The following is an 18,673-nucleotide window of genomic DNA, read 5'->3' as shown; positions in this document are numbered from 1 at the left end:
GTAAGGGTAGGGAGGGTGCTCTGCGAGTATGACAGTCACAGACTTGCACCCTAGGACACCCCCAGATGGTGAAATCAGAGCAGGGCCGGGAGCCAGCTAAGAGCAGCATGCCTGCTATGGACTCTTGGGCTTGGTGGCATGTTGTGTTGTGAGACATCACCACTGGGGACACTGCAGGGGGCCTCCTGTACTGTACCTGGAGAGCTTTGTTAGCTCATGATATGATATAAATAAAGCCAGGAGTAGCCTAGAATGGGGGTCAGCACCTGGGCCGGGGGCAGGGGGTGGGGGCCAGCACCTTGGAGGTGTGGCAGGAAGTGAGGTCAGAATGGAGGCTTTGCGAGGGGGCAGAGAGGAAGCCTGTACCCTCCCTGTGTAGCATCACATGGCTTGTTTTTACTTTCAGGGTGTCTGGGGTGGTCCTGCCCCTCCCCACCCCGTTGCTTCCTGTTTGGCTCTCACTGGAGCGAGGCGTGGGCCGGCGCGTGGCCCTCCCCGCGGGTGCCCGTGCGCACCTGTTGTTTGTCGCCGTCTGCTGTAACAGACACCGGCCTCCGGGTGGTTCTTGGGTTCTTGTCCAAGGGCGAGCTCCCCGCCAGCCGCCCTGGCAGGAGGGACCCTGTACTGAAGGCTGCAGGGCAGAGGCCTGACCACGCTCAGGCTGATGCAGGCATCCTGGACCCATGGGTGGGTAGGAGTGTGGGAGAGGGGGCTCCCAGATGGGCCAGGCCCTTCACGCTGCAGCGGGAGGAGGCCGTGGGAGGAGCCTGGGAGCCCCATGACTTGCCTGGGTGACCCTTTGTTCTTGTGATGACCTTTCCTCTTGAAGTCTCCGTTTCCCCGGCTGCTGCGTGGATGTGATGAGTACTCTGCAGAGTGCTAGGGGGGCACCTGGATCATTCTTCTGACCCCTCCCACGTCGAGGGTGGGGAAGAAGCCCTGCTCTCATTCATTCAGTTTGTTCAAAGGACGTATGCCAATTTGTGGCAGCTTGGGATGAAGGGAGCCCTGGTCCTGCTTGTGATTACAGGACTTTGGCAGAGGTGGTGACTGGTGCTCCTGGGGGGAAGGGAGCAGCCGATGGGAGGCTGGTATGACTGGTGGGAGGAAGTGGGAGATTGAGGGGAGTCATGGACCCAGCAGGGTGGCCTCAGCTCACGTAGGGCCTTAGTGGTCCAGTGGGGGCGTTTGGATTTTACTCTGAGTCGTATGGGGCTTCTGTGGGCCCTGAACATGTGAGAGCCGAGTCACTTGCATCTTTAGAGCCTCTCTGGCTGCCGGGTGGGCCTGAGCCACTGAGGGCATGGTGGCTGCCTGGACCAGCACAGGGGTGTGGAGTTGTGGGATTCTGTGTACATTTAAAGAACGTACGAAAGAAGGGAGTCCAGGAGGATTCTAGAACATTGGGCCTGAGCTCACAGCAGTTTGATTGGCCTTGGCAGTGAGGGAGGCTGCAGTCTGGGGGGAAGGGCCGGTGTTTGGGCTTGGACAGGTTCCGGTGGTGAGGCCAAGCCAGGGCCTGGCACTGCCCCACGGGGGATGCATCGCACCTGCTCTGATCCAGTGGCCCCAGAGAGCCTGGAGGCCCCCTTCTGGGAAGTCCTAGGGGGGCCCTCCCTGGCCTAAGAATCCTGAGTTGTACCCCAGCAGCTGCCGACTTCTCCAGCCTATCAGGCCAAACCTCCAGAGAACAGAAAAAGTGAAATGGGCTCATTTGCCTTTTTTATTTTTATTTTCGAGGGTGACCGTGCGTTCACAGAGTAAGCGCTTGGGACGGCAACCCATCCCTTTGCACTGGGAGTTTCGCTCTGAGTGTGTGGGGTATGAGGCCGTCTGTCTCCTGGCGCCAGCTCCCTCAGCTGCCCCCCTCCACCCCCACCTGCCCAGGAGTCCCCAGACGCTGCTGATCAGACCCCTAGACTTCTGCCTCCAGGGGTCCCAGGGAGGCTCTATTGCTCTCTGTGTCACCCTTGGTTTACAGACAGGGAAACAGGCCTGAGAGGGCCGAGGGACTGGGGCAGCCGTGGCCGAGATCTAGACTCGGGGTTCTCAGTCCTACACCCCGGTCTCCATTGGCCCAAGACAGCTGGGTCGCTCCTGGCTGGGAACTGCTCACCCTGGGCGTGTGGGTCCAGGCAGAGATCTCTGCCATCGCCCTTTCAGCAGGGGCTGCTCAACCTGAGCATGTGCCCCTCCAGGATGGCCTGGCCTTTTGAACCTGGCCGGCTGTAGCCCCCTCCACTTCCCACAGTCTGGGGTTTTGTGGGTTTGTTTTGCCCAAGTCCTGGCCTAGGCGTTGGGTCACCTGCTTTTTAGGTTCTGACCCACTAACTGTCCTGCTTGCTGGTTTGCTTTTCCCTCCGGGTCTCTGGTCTGCCCTCCATGGGGCTGGGCTGGGAGGGCCTTCTGTCTGTCCTGGCTGGGTGGGATGTTCTTGCCCTTCCTCAGGCTCGAGGAGGAGGGGTCATTGGTGCTGCTGAGGTCCCTGGGGGTACGGAAAGAGGGCAGCCCCAGCCCCCAGGACAGTACTGAGGCTGACAGGTGCAGAGTCAGACTTGAACGGAGGCTGTGGTTCTTGCCTCCCTAGGGTTCATGGCTGTGAGTTGCCGAGCAAAGCTGTGCTGGCCCTAATGGCCATTCCAGGTCGGGCTGCTGCTTCTGCTGCCTTCCGAGGGCCAAGACTCCGAACTCAGAAAGCAGCAGGGCCCTGGAGGAAGCCCCTTTTGCACCCAGTGCCAGCAAGGCCCTTGGCTCTCGGCTGGTGCTGGCTAGGTGCTGGGGACTGAGCGGTCCAGGCCATGTCCCTGCCCTCGGGAAGACAGGTGGATGATAAAGTGGTTTGAGGCTGTAGGAAGGAAGTATGGCCAGCGGTGTGCAGGAGGTGAGGGGGTGGTGGTCAGGGAAGGCCTCTGTGGAGGTGCTTGAGCTGTGGGAAGGAGCCTGTCAGCAGCGGGAACAGTAGGTGCAAAGGCCCTGTGCACAGAGAAGCATGTCCAGTCTGGGGACAGAACGTGCCAAGTCTGCGCCCTCTTCAGAAGCCTGTAGATGGAGTACGTGGAGGCCAGCGGCAGCTGACCTTTCTGAGGAGCAGGTGGGGCGCCGAGGAACCCGCTGGGCACACGCACCCTGTGTCCTGGTGCCAGGTGTCCGAGATGCCCCCCTTTTGTGGTGTGTAGGCCTGGGAGGGATCCAGAGGGCTATGCTCAGACGGGGCCAGCCGCTGGTTTGGCTGGGTTTTCCTTCTCACTGGAGATTCTGGTGGGTGCGTATATGTGTGTGTGTTTGTTCCTTCCTGAGTGTTTGTGTTCATGTGCCAGCTCGGCTCCTTGGTTCCCACCTGGCTTCCTCCCCAGCCCCCTGTGTGGGTTTCTGGTTGGGACAGTGGTTAGGACTCCTTGTATCGGCCTTTTGCCTTGTAGTTTACAGCAGGTCTTGACCTCAGCATGATGCTGGTGAATTCTTTGTAGGGGGACCGTCCTGTGTGCTGTGGAATGTTAGCAGTGTCCCCAGCCTCCACCAGTGGCACTCCCTACCTGCCAGGTGACAGCCAGAAATGTCACATTCATGCAGAGTGGCCCCTGGCGTGAAGTCACTGCGGCTGAGAAATGCTGGTCTGGTAGAGGATCTCTGCTCTCAAGCCCTGAGGTCAGCTTCTGCCAGACCCGTTTTAAAGATGGGAAAACTGAGGCTCATGGAAGCTCTGTAACTTGAATGCAGATCTGAGGGGCCCAGCCCCCTGTTGGGGGGAGCTTCATAGCTTCCTCCCCCTTGACTCTGCAGGGCTTGCACAGCGGCAGAGCCCTGCTCTTGTCTCCTGGCTGTGTGACTGCCAGTCCCTTGGCCTCTTGGGGCCTAAGTTTTCCTGAGAAATGGGGCAACATCAGCACCTATTTTCTGGCTGTGAAATGCTTCATATGTTATCTTTGGCTTTTCACAGAGTGGAGGGTGGGACAGGGTGCTTGAGGGACACAGATGAACAGATGCAGACTCACAGTGTCCCTGCAGGCCAGCAAGTGGGAACCCCCCTTCCTCCCAACCTGAAGCTTACTCACCCACCATGTCTGAGCATCCCCAGCAGGTCAGCTCCGTGGTCCTCACGGTGCCGAGTGTCGGAAGCCTGGTGAGCATGCTGGCTCTCCTGGCTGGCATCCTTGTGGCAGGCATGGCCAGAATCCTGTCATTTCTGCGCCCTGGGCACGTCTCCTGCGTGGACAGCTTGTGCCTGGTCTGGGTGGTACTTCTGCGGTGCAGCGTGTACCTGCATCCCCGGGGGCCTGTTGGATGCAGGTTCCCAGACCCCGTCAGACTTGGCTGTCTGCTCTCTGAAGCGGGGGTGTCCTTGCCTGTGTTGGGAGAAGTTCTGGGCTCAAAACTTCCAGAACCTCACCCTCAGGAATGTGCTGGGGTTTCTGGAGCACTGCACCGAGATCCGCTCCCTCACGTCACCACTGGCTTCTCTTTAGGGAGGGGTCTGGACAGCTGGGGCTCCTCTTTTTTTTTTTTTTTTAATAATTAGACTGAAAATAAAAGTGCTCCATGAAGGTGAAAAGAAAGTGTCTGTCACATAGTGGATACCCAAGAAATAGACACAGAATATTGACCAGGTATTAGTTCCTTGCTTGTTTTACTTTTTTCCTGCCTGGTTTTTTAAATATATGCTTTTAAATATAGCTTTTAAAATTATCACAATCTTGTGAAATAGATGGCACTGTTTCCATTGTTACCAATTTATTCAATTATCAAATTATTAAGTTATTAAGCTGAGACCCAAAAGGCAAACTCATATGCTTCATATCACATACCCTTTTAAATAAGGGACGATGTGTTTGCTCTGGATTCTCAAGTCCTCATATACTTCTGTGTAAATACTTAGGTGATTTCCTGTGGGCAGACTGGATATCAAGAAATGGAACTGTTGGTGTGGCCCCTCTTCTCTCTTGGTGTCAGCACCAAATGCCCAGCCCCTTCTCCATCCGTGGGCCTGGGCAAGGTGCCAGGCAGAGCCTCCACCCACTCATGTGAGGTCCAGTGGGGGAGATGGACCAGGAGCTCAGGCTCCAAGCAGCTGCCCCCTCCTCCAAGAAGCCTCCCCTAACCACTCCCGACTCTGGTCCGCGGGATGGCATATTTGTGTGTCTCTCCTCCTGGATTCTGAGCTCTGAGAGGCCAGGGGCTGTGTAGTCTTCTCGCTGCTGTGTCCTGGCCCAGAGCACACCCACAGACAGGAGAGAAGCCTGGGGAGGCAGAGGTGGAATTCGAACCCAGGCCCTACTCCGTTCAGGGCTCTTGTTCCCACCAGAGAAGCAGGAGAGGGTGGACAGCAGAAACCTCTAATGAGGGGGAGAGAGCTTGGCCTGGGGCCAGTGTGCAGGTTCCTACAGGAAGCTGTCTGACCTCCTGACAAGCAGGAGTGGGTCGCCATGGCAACCATAGGGGTGCTGCCACCTAGGAGGGCAAATAGCAGGGATGAGGGGATCCAGTGTGAGAACTGCTTGGCTGGGGGCAACTGGGGCTGCTCTGGGACTGGCCAGGTGTGCCCAGGCTCTCACCCCTAGGGTGGGGCCTGCTGCTGTGTCCACGAGGCTGTGGTACCTGACCCCACCTCAACTCTGCCCTCACTGGATGGTTCACCCCTGGCTCAGGATTGCTTCTTGCATGTGTGTGCTTTATTGTGGTAAGGTGTGAGGGAGTACTTAGTCACTCAGTCTTGCCCAACTCTGCAACCTTGTGGACTGGAGCCCACCAGACTCCTCTGTCCATGAGATTTTCCAGGCAAGAATACTGGAATGGGTTGTCATACCCTCCTCAAGGGGAATCTTCTTGACCCAGGAATCGAACCCACATCTCCTGTGTCTCCTGCATTGGCAGACAGGTTCTTTACTGCTGAATCACAGGGGAGCCCTGGGTAAAGCACACATAACCTAAAATCTGCCATTTTAGGGCATTAAGCATTTTCACAAAGCTGTGTATTCATCACCACCATCTGATTCAGAACTTCTCCGTCACCCAGGGGGAGACCACATAGCGCCCCTTCCCCTCTCCTGCTTCCTGAAGCCCCTGCACTATCACCACTTTCTCTCTGGACTCGCTTCTGTGGAGGTTTCCATGCGTGGAATTGTGCAGTCCAGAGCCTTTCACTTCTGGCTGCTTTCACCCAGCGTCGTGTCCTCAAGGTTCATCCGCATAGTGGTGGTATGTGTCAGCGTGTTACTCCTTTTTATGGCAGAATAACATTCCTTGGCATGCATACACCGCAGTCTGGAAACCCATTCATCCTTAGACGGGAGCTTGGGTTGCTTCTCCTTTGTGGCTGGTGCGAATAGTGCTTCTTATCTCTTCTGTTGCCCATGAGTCTGTTTGCCTCATAGAGATACTCAGACCCACAGGCACCAACTGCCCACCCCCCTACCCCCTCCACAGCCCCCTTCCCGGCCTTTTCTTTGCATTCAAAACATCGGGCCACATAAAGTTGCTGTCATTCAACTTCTTGGACCCGTGAAAATGGCAGTTTCATACGATTCCACCTCGCCCATCCTTAGCACTGGTATAAACACACATTTGATTTTTTTAGTGAACATTATTACCGTTCGGTATAAATATAACAGTTCTGCATAAACAGCATGTCTGTTCTGTGGCCTGGTTTTCTCTCCCGGCAGCGTGGAGAGGGAGTGGCTTGAGGGTGAGATTGGACTTTGTCCTGCTGCCCCGTGGGTTGGTCTGGGGGACCCTGGGCACTGCTTTGTCCTGATGGATGACACTGGGGTTTCTCTGCTTTTTCTGTGTTCCCAGGGGGGCGGCCAGGACCCACTGAGCCCCGTCTTTTTTCAGGAGCAAGGGCTCCTGGATGCTGAGGGGCCCGGCAGGGGAGGGAACCTGGCTTCCAGGGCCCTGCTTGCTGTCCCCTAGCTGACCCAGTTTCTGGCCCTGCCACGCCTGTGGGATTCCCAGGAGGGAACATTTTCCCTTTTGCTTTCCAAGCAGCTTCTCTTCGAAATGGAAGGGTGGCAGGACAGGGTTCCCGGGCCTGTCTTACAGGTGTAGAGGCCCCGTCCTGTGTACCTCAAGCAGGTCTGAGAGGAGGACGAGGAGCTGATGCCCCGCCCTGGTGGCTTTGTGCCCACCCCTGCCGTGGGCGCTGCTGCAGGCTGGCTATGGGGCTGGGCGCTGGCTGGCAGAGGAGGCACCTGCTGATACTGCCTTCCTGAGCTTCACTTTCCCCTTTGGCGATGTGCAGGATCACCCCTGTGGTGGAGGGCTGGGTGCGCGGCATGCACAGCACCCACAGTGGGCAGCCTGCCGGGTGCGATGAGTGCTAGGTGCAGGTCACAGCTCTCAGACTGACGCCCAGGGGCCACATCCCATTCCCTCTGCTCTGGTACTGTGGGTGAGGTGCCTCTGAGCCCAGTGTTTGTTGTAAACTGAGATAATTATGAGAGCCACTCTAGGGGAAGGTTCACCAGTTAGTCTTATGTGAGACGTGGCCACCGGGCTGCTGGGCCCTGTCCCTAAGGCTTGGCCGTCATCTTTGCTCTTAGTACCACCATCCGGTTATACTTCTGTTCATTGTTTTCTTCGTTCACTCAGCAAGTGAGCCCATGATGGGTGCCAAGTTCTGTGTTATCAGTTCATAGGGGGCTGACGTTTTAGTCGGGGGAGACAGATGTGGGAAATAAGTAAGTTGCGTAGGTGTCACTTCGGGGCGTGGCAAGATATTGGAAGATGAGTAGGGAAGTGGGGGTGGGGACAGGGCTGGCTTCATGGATCTGTGCCCTAGGTGATCACATGGGGACTTGTGCTCGGTTTGATGCACTGGTTCTGAAATTGCTAATCATTTTTAAACTCCCTCTGGCCCCCAGGTAGTCATGCTGTTGCTCCTGTCAGGAATGGATGGTGTTTGGGGTGTAGGGTGGTTTGAGGGGGGTTCCTGGAGGGGTTCAGTGAGGAGACATTTTGAGTACAGGCTTGAAGAAGGCCGGTGGGATCCCTGTGGGTTTCTGGGAGAGTGCTGTGCAGGTTGTGGGCGTGGCCAGTGCCACGGCCCTGTGGTGGAAGCAGCCTTATTGCTCAGACTGCACCCATTTTACAGATGAGGGAGTGGAGACACAGGAGGGTGACGCAGCATTGCCCAGCAGTCCCAGCTCCTCCACTCCACCCTGGAGCCAGCTGTGTTTCCCTGCTCTGTCACCTGACCCTGACCCTCTCTGCTTGGCCCTGCAGGCTGACCCCCCACTATATCTACCCACAAGCCATCGTCCAGCCCAGCGTGGTGATCCCGGCTGCCCCGGTTCCACCTCTGTCCTCGCCTTACATCGAGTACACGCCGGCCAGCCCGGCCTATGCCCAGTACCCACCGGCCACCTATGACCAGTACCCGTACGCCGCCTCGCCCGCCACAGCCGCCAGCTTCGTGGGCTACAGCTACCCAGCCGCCGTGCCCCAGGCTCTCTCAGCCGCGGCTCCCACGGGCACCACCTTCCTGCAGTACCAGCCTCCACAGCTGCAGCCTGACCGGATGCAGTGAGGCTGCCCCCGCCTGCGACCACGGCCCCGTCATTGTGGGCTGGGTGGGCGCCAGCCGGGTCCAGGGGTGCACACCCACCCCTGGGCCTCGGGGGACCCCGCGGGACCCCACCGGCACCCTGGATGGCCCAGAGACCACTGCTCTTTACACCTGGGACATCATGTCTTGAGGGAGGACTTGAATGACCGAAAGTTAATCGAAGATCAGCCTGAATGTCGCACACGCACCGTCCCTACCCTCCCATGCCCTAGGAGCCCGCAGGCGGTTCCCCCAGCACCCAGCGGCGTCTTCTGGACCCTTCGTAAACCCTGGCCGCCCTCTGGGTCCCGTCAGAGAGGCCTTATTACTCCAGGGAAGCCCAGGATTGCGAGGTGCATTGACTGTTGTCGCTCCATCCGCATGACTCTGAACCGCAGGTGGGGGCTCTCCCACCCCCGGGATTCCCATTGTCTACATGCTGGCCTGGCGACCCCGACCCCCCAGGCTCCCAGCTGCGGCAGGGCCCCCGGTGACCAGCGACTGGGGCAGCCAGCCATGGTCTGTTCCATCGAAGCACTGCGGCTTTTTCTTATCATTGTTGTTTTGCTACTAAGATGATTTCAGAGTTTCAGTCTATTTTTTCAATGGAGACTCCCATCGCCAAGAATCCGAAACCCGTTTTTTTGATTCTGAGACTTGCTTTGGTCAATGGCTCGTCCGCCTGAAGAGATATTGGTGGTGTTCTTCTGATAAGTGTCTGCCAGCCCGAGCTCCTCAGAGGTAGGCATCTTGACAGTGAGTTGTCTTAAGCTTGGCCCGCTCCCCGAGGCCATGAAGGGAGTGCTGGCTGAGGGGTTGGACCACCACATCCCTGCCGGCTGGCAGGATAGAGGCTCAGAGCACAGGGTGGTCCTCACCCCACTCCCCACCCCCATAGTGCCGCCTGCTGTATACAACCTGCGGGTTTAAGCTGAGACATGTCTGCCTGCCTTGCGAGCTCAGGGAGAGGAGGCAGCGGTTCACATATACCATGATGGGGCCTCACCCTGGAGGAGCAGGGGAGAGATGAGGGGCGGGCGGGCTGGAAGGTTGGGGGCACTGGGGTGCTCCTTCAGACCTACCTCAGGGACGCGGGAGGCCTCGGGGCTGACGTACGTGGGCTTTGCTGCACGCCTGGTGCAGAGTCAAAGCCCAGAAAGTAAAGGTAGCTAATATTATAATAATATTTTTATTAGAATGTTCTGATTATAAAAAATAAAACTTGTTTTCTTTAAAGAAAAATGGGTCTGTGGTTTTTTTCCCCTCAAAGGGGGCGCCTCCGACCCCCACAGCAACCAGGCTCAGCATTGTTGATGTGCTGGGAGCAGGGCCCTAGGGGCAGAGGTCAGGGGGTTGGGTAGGGTGTTGTCATTGATGGCGCCACTGGAGCCTCATGGAAGGGAAAGCTGGGCGCTGCTGGCGGAACCTGGGTGGCACCTGCTAAGAGAGCTGAGGAGCAGGTATCCAGGCCACCCACCCTTGGGGCACTGGCAGCCAGACACAAGTCAGGGTGGAGAAGAGATGTCTAGGCTGTGTGAGTAAGGGGGTCCCATCTCGGGGGAGTCCCAGCCTCTTCCACCACCCCATCAGCCGTGGGAGATCATGGAGGCCTTCTGGAAGGAGTGTGAAGGCTGGAAAGGGAGGTTCGTTTGCTCATCCCCTCAATTGCTCCCTCATTCGTTCATTCATTCATTGATTTCAAGAAATTGTTATATGCCAGGTCCCATGCAAAGCACTGGGAGTAGTCATAAACAAAGCATGCAGTCCTGCCCGGGGGGGTTAGAGTCTAGTAGGGACACACAGCAAGCATGCAAAGCAGTGAGGGGGACGCAGGAAACATGCAAATGCAGTGATGTCATATACCGGTCAGGATGTATTACCAGGTGATGGAGGAGGTGGCCTGGGTTCCAGGCAGAGGAGCAGCAGGCGCCAAGGCCCAGGTGGCTGGAGAGGCTGGTGAGGGGAGGCAGGGTGGCAGGTGAGCGTAGGAGGTGGCGGGGCTGAGGGGGCAGCAGAGACCAGTGAGCATGCTGTGAGCACAGTCTGGGTGGGGGGAGGGGTACAGTGCAGAGACGCCCACTGCCTGGTGAGCTCGGCACAGTGCGGTCGATGCCCTGGGGGACGGGAGGGGAGGGCTGAACAGGTAGGAAGCACCAAGAGCAGCTGAAGGGAGGGGTTCCTCCTGGTGATCTGGGGAAATGAGGTGGGTGCTCCTGGTGGGGAAGCCAGTCTGAGAAGAGCTCGGAGGTCGAGGTTGGCCTACTTTGGGACAGTCACTCTCCAGGCACCAGGCTGCTTGTCCTGGACCTTTGCAGAGCTTGTGTGTCTGTGCCATCTCCCCCACTTATCTCCTGCCCGGTAGGCGAGCCAGGCTCCCTCTGGTCACTCCGAACTCCTCCCTCACCCTCGTGTGCAACTCCTGCTAAGCCTGTCTCTTGTCAGCCCACTCCTTGCCCCCACTCTGTTTCCGGCCCTGGTGCAGCATTGCCTTCCTCTCTCCTGGACCCTTGCAGTGGCCCCTTCGCTGCTTCTGCCCCTGTCCTCTGGCGGTCCATGGTCTGCATCTTACAGCCAGAGGGCCCTGTTTGACATCAGTGGGCTTCCCTGCTCCCCCAGCTCAGAACCTTCTGTGGCTCCCCATCATCCTTGAGGAAAAAGCCAAAGCTGTCACCGTGGTCTGGAAGGCCACACCAAAGCCCACCACAGGACCTTTGCACTTGCTGTCGAATCCTCCAGCTTTTACCTGCCGGACTCCTCCAGCTCCTAGTGCATCTTTGTCCCAGCAGCCTCCTCTGGCCCCAGTCTCAGTCCAGACAGCTGAACTGTGTCCCCTGTCTGGTGTAACCTCACCTGACCCTGTCCCACCCCCACTGGAACACCGACACCAGGGGGGCATCTGCTTTGTGTCCTGTATGTCCCCCACATGTAATGTTGTGCCAGGCACAGCAGGGAAACTGAGGCCCGCTGGCATTTGGAACTTGATTCTGGCAGAGGACACCAGCGGGAGTTTTGGAACCATCCATCCAGGCTGGAGTGTGCTGGGCAGATCTGAGACGAGAGGAGCTGGGGCCAGGGGAGGGGTGGGGCGGACAGAGGCCAGAGCTGCCACAGTGTCCGCAGGGAACAGACAGATGATGCATGAGGAGCGTAGCGCCTGCCCAGAGCTAGGTGGCTGGGTCTGACCCCAGGTCCAATGACAATTCCACGTGCTCAGCCTTTGGCTTTGAAGCGAGATGACTTACCCTGATTGAGGGAGGTGGCTTGAGGCAGACTGGGAGCCACCTTCCCTGTGGTGTCCTGGGGTCGCCGTGGGATTGCTTTGGGTCTGTTTCATTCCATTTGATTCTGAGATTTACGAATTCCCCCTTTCTGTGGTCTAGGTCCCCAGCCTCTGCCCAGGGAAGGGTCAAGGTTCCCGGGGTCAAATCAGGTGAGATCCTGCCAGGCAGGGTTTCCTTGTCTCACCAGGGACCCCTGATGCCCCCTCACACCTGCCCCTGCCCCCTGCCTCTCTCCCTCCATCTGGGTCTTAGTTTGCAAACACTGGCAAGGGGTCATGAAGGTCACCACAGGGCTCCCAGCTCTGAGAAGACATTTGCTGCTGTTGATAAGGGCTGGGGGTGGGTGGCGAGTGCTGCCAGGGTTATCTGGAGGGCCACTTGCAGCCAGCCCATTTCCTGTCGCTATCGGCTGGTGGCAGCCTCTGGGACCGGCCTCGAGGCCTCATACACATCCTCCTGGGGGCCGAGACTGAGGGCTCTGGACGGTGGTAAACCCCAGAGAGCGAGCTTCCAGAGTCAGTTCACTTAGTGCAGGGCAGGAGCAAGCTGAGGGCAGCAGGCAGTGGTCCGTGCACTTGGGATGCCCCGACGATGATTATAAACGAGGACAGTAAATACGGCTGCCGACATCCACGGGCTGACCTGGCTCGGGCGCTGTGTGCGAGCGCTTTTCCTGGATGGTTGGTTACCCACAAGGGGACACTCAGATGGCCTTTTGCACAGATGGGGAAACTGAGACACAGAAGTGGAGTCACCATGGCCTGGGCCCCTGAGGCGTGGCGGTGGGAGGTGCTCTGCCATGGAGGCGAAGGGCCTGTGCCTGATCCGGGGCCCTGGTGCCCTCTGAGGCTGGCAGGGTGAGCTCAGCCAGGTCTCTGCCTCCCTGAGCCTCGCTGAGAAAGGGGCCACAACAGTCCCCCGAGACCAGGGCTCTGTCCCTGCTCTGCTACATCCCCAGCAGGCAGTGTAGTGAGAGGGGCCTCGGTGATTGGTTCAGCGTTAGGCATATGACCCAGTTCTGGATTCCTACTGGTCCTCTTGAGGGAAGGAAGCTGTCTGTCTGCTGGGGAGCCAATCTGGGAGCAGATAAGCCTGGAGCTGCTGGGGGAGGGGGAGGGGTGGGCTGGGGGAGGGGGAGGGGTGGGCTGGGGCGAAGGCATGGAGTGGAGAGGCAGGTCTATGTGTGCCTATGAAGAGACCATACTAGGGAAAGAGCTGAGGAGTCAAAACAAGGTCTTAGTGACATCTATGGGGCTCCTCGATCCAGCTGTGCCTGAATTAGACCTTGGACTTCCCCATTATAAGAGCTAATACATTTCCTTTTTCACTTACCCCAATTTAATTTTATTTTTTTCTGTCCTTTGCAATCAAGACTCTGGATATATACAATCTCAAAGGGTCCGCATTACTTAAAATTAGGCTGAGTGATATACAAAAGAAAAAAAAAAACAACCAGTAACTGGTTCTTAGCAAGTTACAAGTTCTTTTTTTTTGTTTTTCTCATGTAAAAGAAATCTGAAGCAGAAGGTGCAGTGTTTAAATGAGCGCTCCGGTCGTCAGAAGCAGGCTCCTTCTAACTTCCAATGGCACTGTTTCAGCACATGGCTTACTTTCTCAAGACATCACGTGAAACAAGGTGGCTGCCAGAAATCCAGCCATCACCTCAGACTTCTAGACAGAAAGAAGAAGGAGGAAAGTGAAAGGAATACCTCAAGCTGGGAGTTCCCAAGGAGGTTTCACAGAAATTGCACATTGCTCTTCCATCTCACTGACCAGAACTTAGTCACATGGCCACACTCAACCATGAGAGGCGAGTGGGTAAAACAGATGTTTAGCTGGATATTTACCTGGAATACAGAAAGCCTTTTGTTACTAGGGAGGAAGGTGGGACTGTCCATCATGCAGTTTCTGTCTTAGACTCTCCTGGCAGGTAACTGTGAGTCCAGTACGCTAACATCCTACTCACAGGGGCTTTGGGCGCACTGTTACTGACTCAGTCCCTCTCCCGACCTTCACACCAGCCAGGTGAGCTGGGGCTGTCATCGGAGAGTGTGCACAGAACTTGCCCAGGGTCACCCGGCTCCCCAGGGGCAGTTCTGAGATGGCAGCTGAAGTTTCTGCCTCATCGTGTTGCTCAGGTATGGTGAGCAGTCATCATGGGGCATCTGAACCTTGTGTAGGACTTGCGGCCCAAGGTGCTTTCACATTTAGGGTCCTTGAGTGGGGTGCTGCCGTGGGTAGACCACGTGGTGTTCGCCCGTGTGCTGGCTCTGTTCCTCCTGGTCAGAACCCTCCCACAAGGTGTGGGTTAATAGTCCCATTTTACAGAGGAGAAGACTGAGACTCAGAGGGGCTACATGGTTGGTCCAGGCTTGGGTTTGTCTGTGATGTTGGCCTCTGGCTCTGTGGCCCCCCGGGAGCTCGAGGTGGAATGTCTTGGCCAGGGCTCCCTCACCACCCTGCCCACAAGCCTCCTCCAGGCAGGCAGACCCCACTAGGCCAACATGTTGCAGTGCAAAGTTACCTCTGGCTCTGGCTTTCCTCGTCACTGCCTGTCCCTAGGCAGTAACTGGGTCATGATCACCTGCACACAGTGTGATCACCACGGTCCCCTCCCCAGACCACCACTAGGATGAAAGAGGGTGACTTAGGTAAAGTGCTCAGTGCTGTGGGCAGACGCCCAGCTCCTGAAGCCTCAGCCCCGTGCCCGTGGGAAAGCTGAGCAAGCAGTGGAGGGTGGAGGTGAGAAAACCACCCCAATTCCTGTGAAAGCCGCCCTCTGCCTCTAGGGGTCCCGCCTGTGGATGAAAGACCCCATGTTTCCATCAAATGAGGCACACCCTCCCCCGCATTACCCTCAGCTCTGGAACTTAAGGCTCTCCCCAGGGTCATGACAACCGACCATCACTGAACTTAAGGCTCTCCCCAGGGTCATGACAACCGACTGTCACTGAACTTAAGGCTGTCCCCAGTGTCATGACAACCGACTGTCACGGAACTTAAGGCTGTCCCCAGTGTCATGACAACCGACTGTCACTGAACTTAAGGCTGTCCCCAGGGTCATGACAACCGACTGTCACTGAACACTTCTGATGGCTTTCCATAGTCTATACCTATTCTCTCCCTGAATCCTTTTGGCAACCCACAGGGGGTTGACTGTGCCCAGCTCACAGGCAGGAAAACCAAGGCTGGGAGAGTCAGCTGCCTGCCCGTGGCTAGAGAGCTCGTGTGGCTGCCAGGATTTGGATACAAGAATCCAGAATCTGGAGGACACACACCACCCTGCCCCAAGGGCTGGGCGCTGGCCTCCCCCACCCGTGCCCCATTCTCTCCTTCCTCACTCTCTACCCCGCTGGTCCCTGCCTAGAGAGCTGAGTCACACTTGTGCTTGTCCCCAAGATGTAAACACCAAACCCGGAGCCCCCTGGGATTGGGGGCTGTCCAAATACAGGGCAGCTGCCCAGCGTGCCCTGGGGCTGGGTGTCTGCACGGGGCATGGGCCACGGCGTGGGGTGGGCACCTGGCCCTCCAGATACCACCTGGGCCTCCTGCTGGGGCCGATAAGTGTCCGGCTGTGCTTATCAGCCCTGCTCCACTGTCTGCTCACCTCAAGCCTTGTGTACACAGCAGCCTGGAGATCAAGGATGAGGCAACTCCATCCCCCACCCCAAGCCCCGAACACCAGCCAACTAAGCTGGCTACGTTAGAGACAGCTCGAGAGTTCAAGGTGCCTCCTGCTCACTCCCCTGGGCCCCATGATGGAGACACTTGTAGATGAATTAAAAATGAAGGTCTTTTATTTCTAAATGATAACATTAGCAAGGTTGGGGGAAAATTCCAAAATAAAGGGAATTTATTCAAATAATTTCCATATGTATGTAATAAACAAGAGGAAGGAACTAGTGTGAAAGTGTTATAGTCACTCAGGCGTGTCCGACTGTTTGCGACCCCATGGACTGTAGCCTGCCAGGCTCCTCTGTCCATGGAATTCTCCAGGCAAAAATACCTGAGTGGGTATCCATTCCTTTCTCCAGGGGATCTTCCCAACCCAGGGATTGAACCTGGGTCTCTTGAATTGCAGGCAGATTCTTCACCATATGAACCACCAGGGATGTTAATAATACCAGGACTACAGGGAAATTTTACTTTTTTCTTAACACAATTCTGTACGATTTGCAACTGAGCAAGAAAAATTGGAGACGGAAGTTTGGCATCTGGTTGATGTTACATTTCTGTGCACATACTCCAAATACTACCAGGGTGGGGTCATTTCAGTGCCCGTCGGCTTGCTTATATTGGTCTTCTGGGCGTCTCTGATGAGCCAGAGCTGGGTGGGGTCCCAGCTGTCCTTGCCTCCTCCCACCTCTTATCTAGGGTGACCCACTCAATCTTCTAAAAAGGTAACACAGAACATGCTGTTCCCTGGCATAGAAGCCTCTGTGGCTCCCCCATTGCCCTGGAATAAAATCTCAGTTCTGTGCCTGGCTGAACTGGCCCTACCACCTCGCAGATGCCTTTCTCACAAGCCACTCTCCCCCTAGGTATTCTGTTTCTCAGCCTTAGTTCAAAAGTCACCAGTCTCAGCTCAGATGTCACCCCTGTTCCCCACCCGAAAGATGCCTTCCTAGACCTCCTTGTCGAAACTGCTTCTCCACCCCACCCCCATCTTTGTTCACTCTGACTTTTCTTCCCTTTCGGAGCAGCTATCTTGTGTTGCCATCACCCAGAACAAGAGCCTGAGTGTGGCCTCAGAGCATCCTTAGGTAGGAATGGGTCCAGGCTGCCTCTTGTATCCTCCTTCTTCCGCCTTGGAGCTGACTGGGTCCTTTGGGCTGTGTTCTCCTGGCATCCTGCTCCTGCCTGACCCAAGGCCTCACACCATCCCAGCTCACCAGCCTTCAGCACATCCAGGACGCCTGCCCCCATTTGCTGCAGATCCGGTCTCGGCCTGGTTGGTCTGCATGAGCTCACCTGGCCCAGGTGAAGAGTCTGCTTGGCTCCCATGAGTGGAGGATGAGGGAGGGACTTGCAAAAAAGGCCACGATCCTGAGCCTGGAGCTGAGGTTTAAATAGGAGCCTCCAAGGTCTCAGGGGATGGAAGGCAGGGGCGAGTGAGGCTGCCGTGTTCCTCCTCGTGGGAGGAGGCCAGACAGAGAATCCCGTACTTACTGAGCACCTAGCTTCTGCCAGGCACTGTGCTGACTGCTTGGCTGTGTCAGCTCACAAACCCCATGCAGCATGCATGTACATTGTCCCCATTTTACAGATGCAGAAACTGAGGTTCAAAGTAATTAGGAAGCTGGCAGAGCTGGGGTCCAAACCTCAGCGGGTCTGATGCCAAAGTTACCCCCTCAACCTGCTGCTGGCTTCTCCACTGGAAGGAATGGTGATGTGTAATTCGGTGCAGCCATGAAGAGCCATGAGGTAGAGGTACCTTTGTGACTTGGAGAGAAGCTTCTCTGGCCCACAGTCCAACAGAGCAACAACAGAACACTCGCTCCTCCCCTTCCTTCGCCACAGTCCCCACCAGTCCTGACTGTGCTTCTCACTAAGCTCTGGTGGGTGTTTTAGTTTGCCAGCTAGGAGCCATGGGAGGGAGTCAACTGGGGAGAAAGGCAGGGGCCACATCAGATACACGTCCATTTTATCCACATCAGTGTCTAAGTGGAGGATGTTCATGCAGTTGAGCCTTGATGGATGGATGGAGGGAGGGAGGGATGAATGAAGGGAAGAAAGTATGGACAGAGAGAGAGGGAAGGGAGGACTGATGGATGGAGGGATGCTGGAAGGATGAATGGTAGGTTAGATAGACCGCCAGCCCCCATCCCCATTCCAGTGAAGTCAGTGCAAGTGTCCAGTGCAAGGGTTTGGAATTAGACAGACATGAGTCTGAATTTGAGTTTCTTTCTTTACAAGCCGTGTGACCTTGGGTGAGTCACTCACCCTCTCTGATCCTTGGTTTCCTCATCTGTGCCTCCTGGGATAACTGTGGAAAAAGCAGTGAGGGCCAGGTTTGAGGGAGGAGCTTGAGGGGTGCCAGCCCTTTAGAACAGTCAGCGCTGTTGTCCTTGGTCCAAGGAAAACAGGTTAGTCCCTGGTTCCCCAGCATTTTCTCCCCTTCTATTCTGAGGATCTCGGGCTTTCGCTGGACCACTGCCAATACTGATAGTACCCCTTGCTCTCTGGCTTTAACTAGACAGATATAACCCCCCAAAGGCACAAACAATCTGCAGGGAACAGGTTCCTGGTGGCACCCACAGCCTGGCTCCAGGGAACTTCCCCAAACCACACTGCATGGGCCCCACTGGGACCAGCTGAAGCTTGGTCTCTGAGAGAAGGGTCTGGGCATGGGTATTATTTAAAGAGCATCGCGATGGTTTAATGTCTTGTATGTTTCCACCTGTCCATTTTACCTGTTTATCCTCTCTCATTTCTTCAGAGGTCCAGAAAAACTCTGTCCTCTTGTAGTTGGAGGAAGAATTCAAATTTGTCTCCTTTTTAGGGTTTTGATGGTTCAGTTTAGAAAATATTTTTTGTGAATCCCCTTGGAGGATAGCTGGTGAGAGCAGGGGAGCCCCCCATCCACTTCCTTTATGTGGCTCTGAGACTCTCTGTGAATATAGCGTGGGGTTTTTATTACAATTTAGACTGTTTAAAAACAATAACACTAAATGGAATCAAAACAAAAAAGTGAGATGCCACTTCACAGCCCCTATGGTTGCTGGAAGGAAAAGTCAGGCAAGAACCCGTGTTGGTGGTGTGGGAGGAAATGAAACTCTCTGGGCTTCTCTTGTGGCTCAGCTGGTAAAGAATCTGCCTGTAATATAGGTAGACCTGGGTACGATCCCTGGAT

At 56.1% G+C, this 18,673-nt stretch overlaps 1 protein-coding gene across 4 annotated transcripts in view; it reads left to right on the top strand.

Moving 5' to 3' along the window:
- RBM38 (RNA binding motif protein 38) overlaps positions 1-18,673 on the top strand; it is a 45,230-nt gene that overhangs the window by 5,806 nt on the left and 20,751 nt on the right. Inside the window, exon 4 of one of the 4 annotated variants that reach the window (XM_052650386.1) lies at positions 13,332-15,846. The exons of 1 other annotated variant lie outside the window; for it this stretch is intronic. In XM_052650386.1, coding sequence (XP_052506346.1) covers positions 13,332-13,737 — 406 coding nt within the window. In that variant the 3' untranslated portion in view covers positions 13,738-15,846. 2 more of the 4 variants (XM_052650388.1, XM_052650387.1) reach the window with 2 other exon arrangements.

This window comes from Budorcas taxicolor, chromosome 13 (assembly GCF_023091745.1).
Source record: "Budorcas taxicolor isolate Tak-1 chromosome 13, Takin1.1, whole genome shotgun sequence".
Classification (NCBI taxonomy): domain Eukaryota; kingdom Metazoa; phylum Chordata; class Mammalia; order Artiodactyla; family Bovidae; genus Budorcas; species Budorcas taxicolor.
Note: the sequence above shows the minus strand (reverse complement) of the source record. Positions and strands in the feature narration are given on the sequence as shown.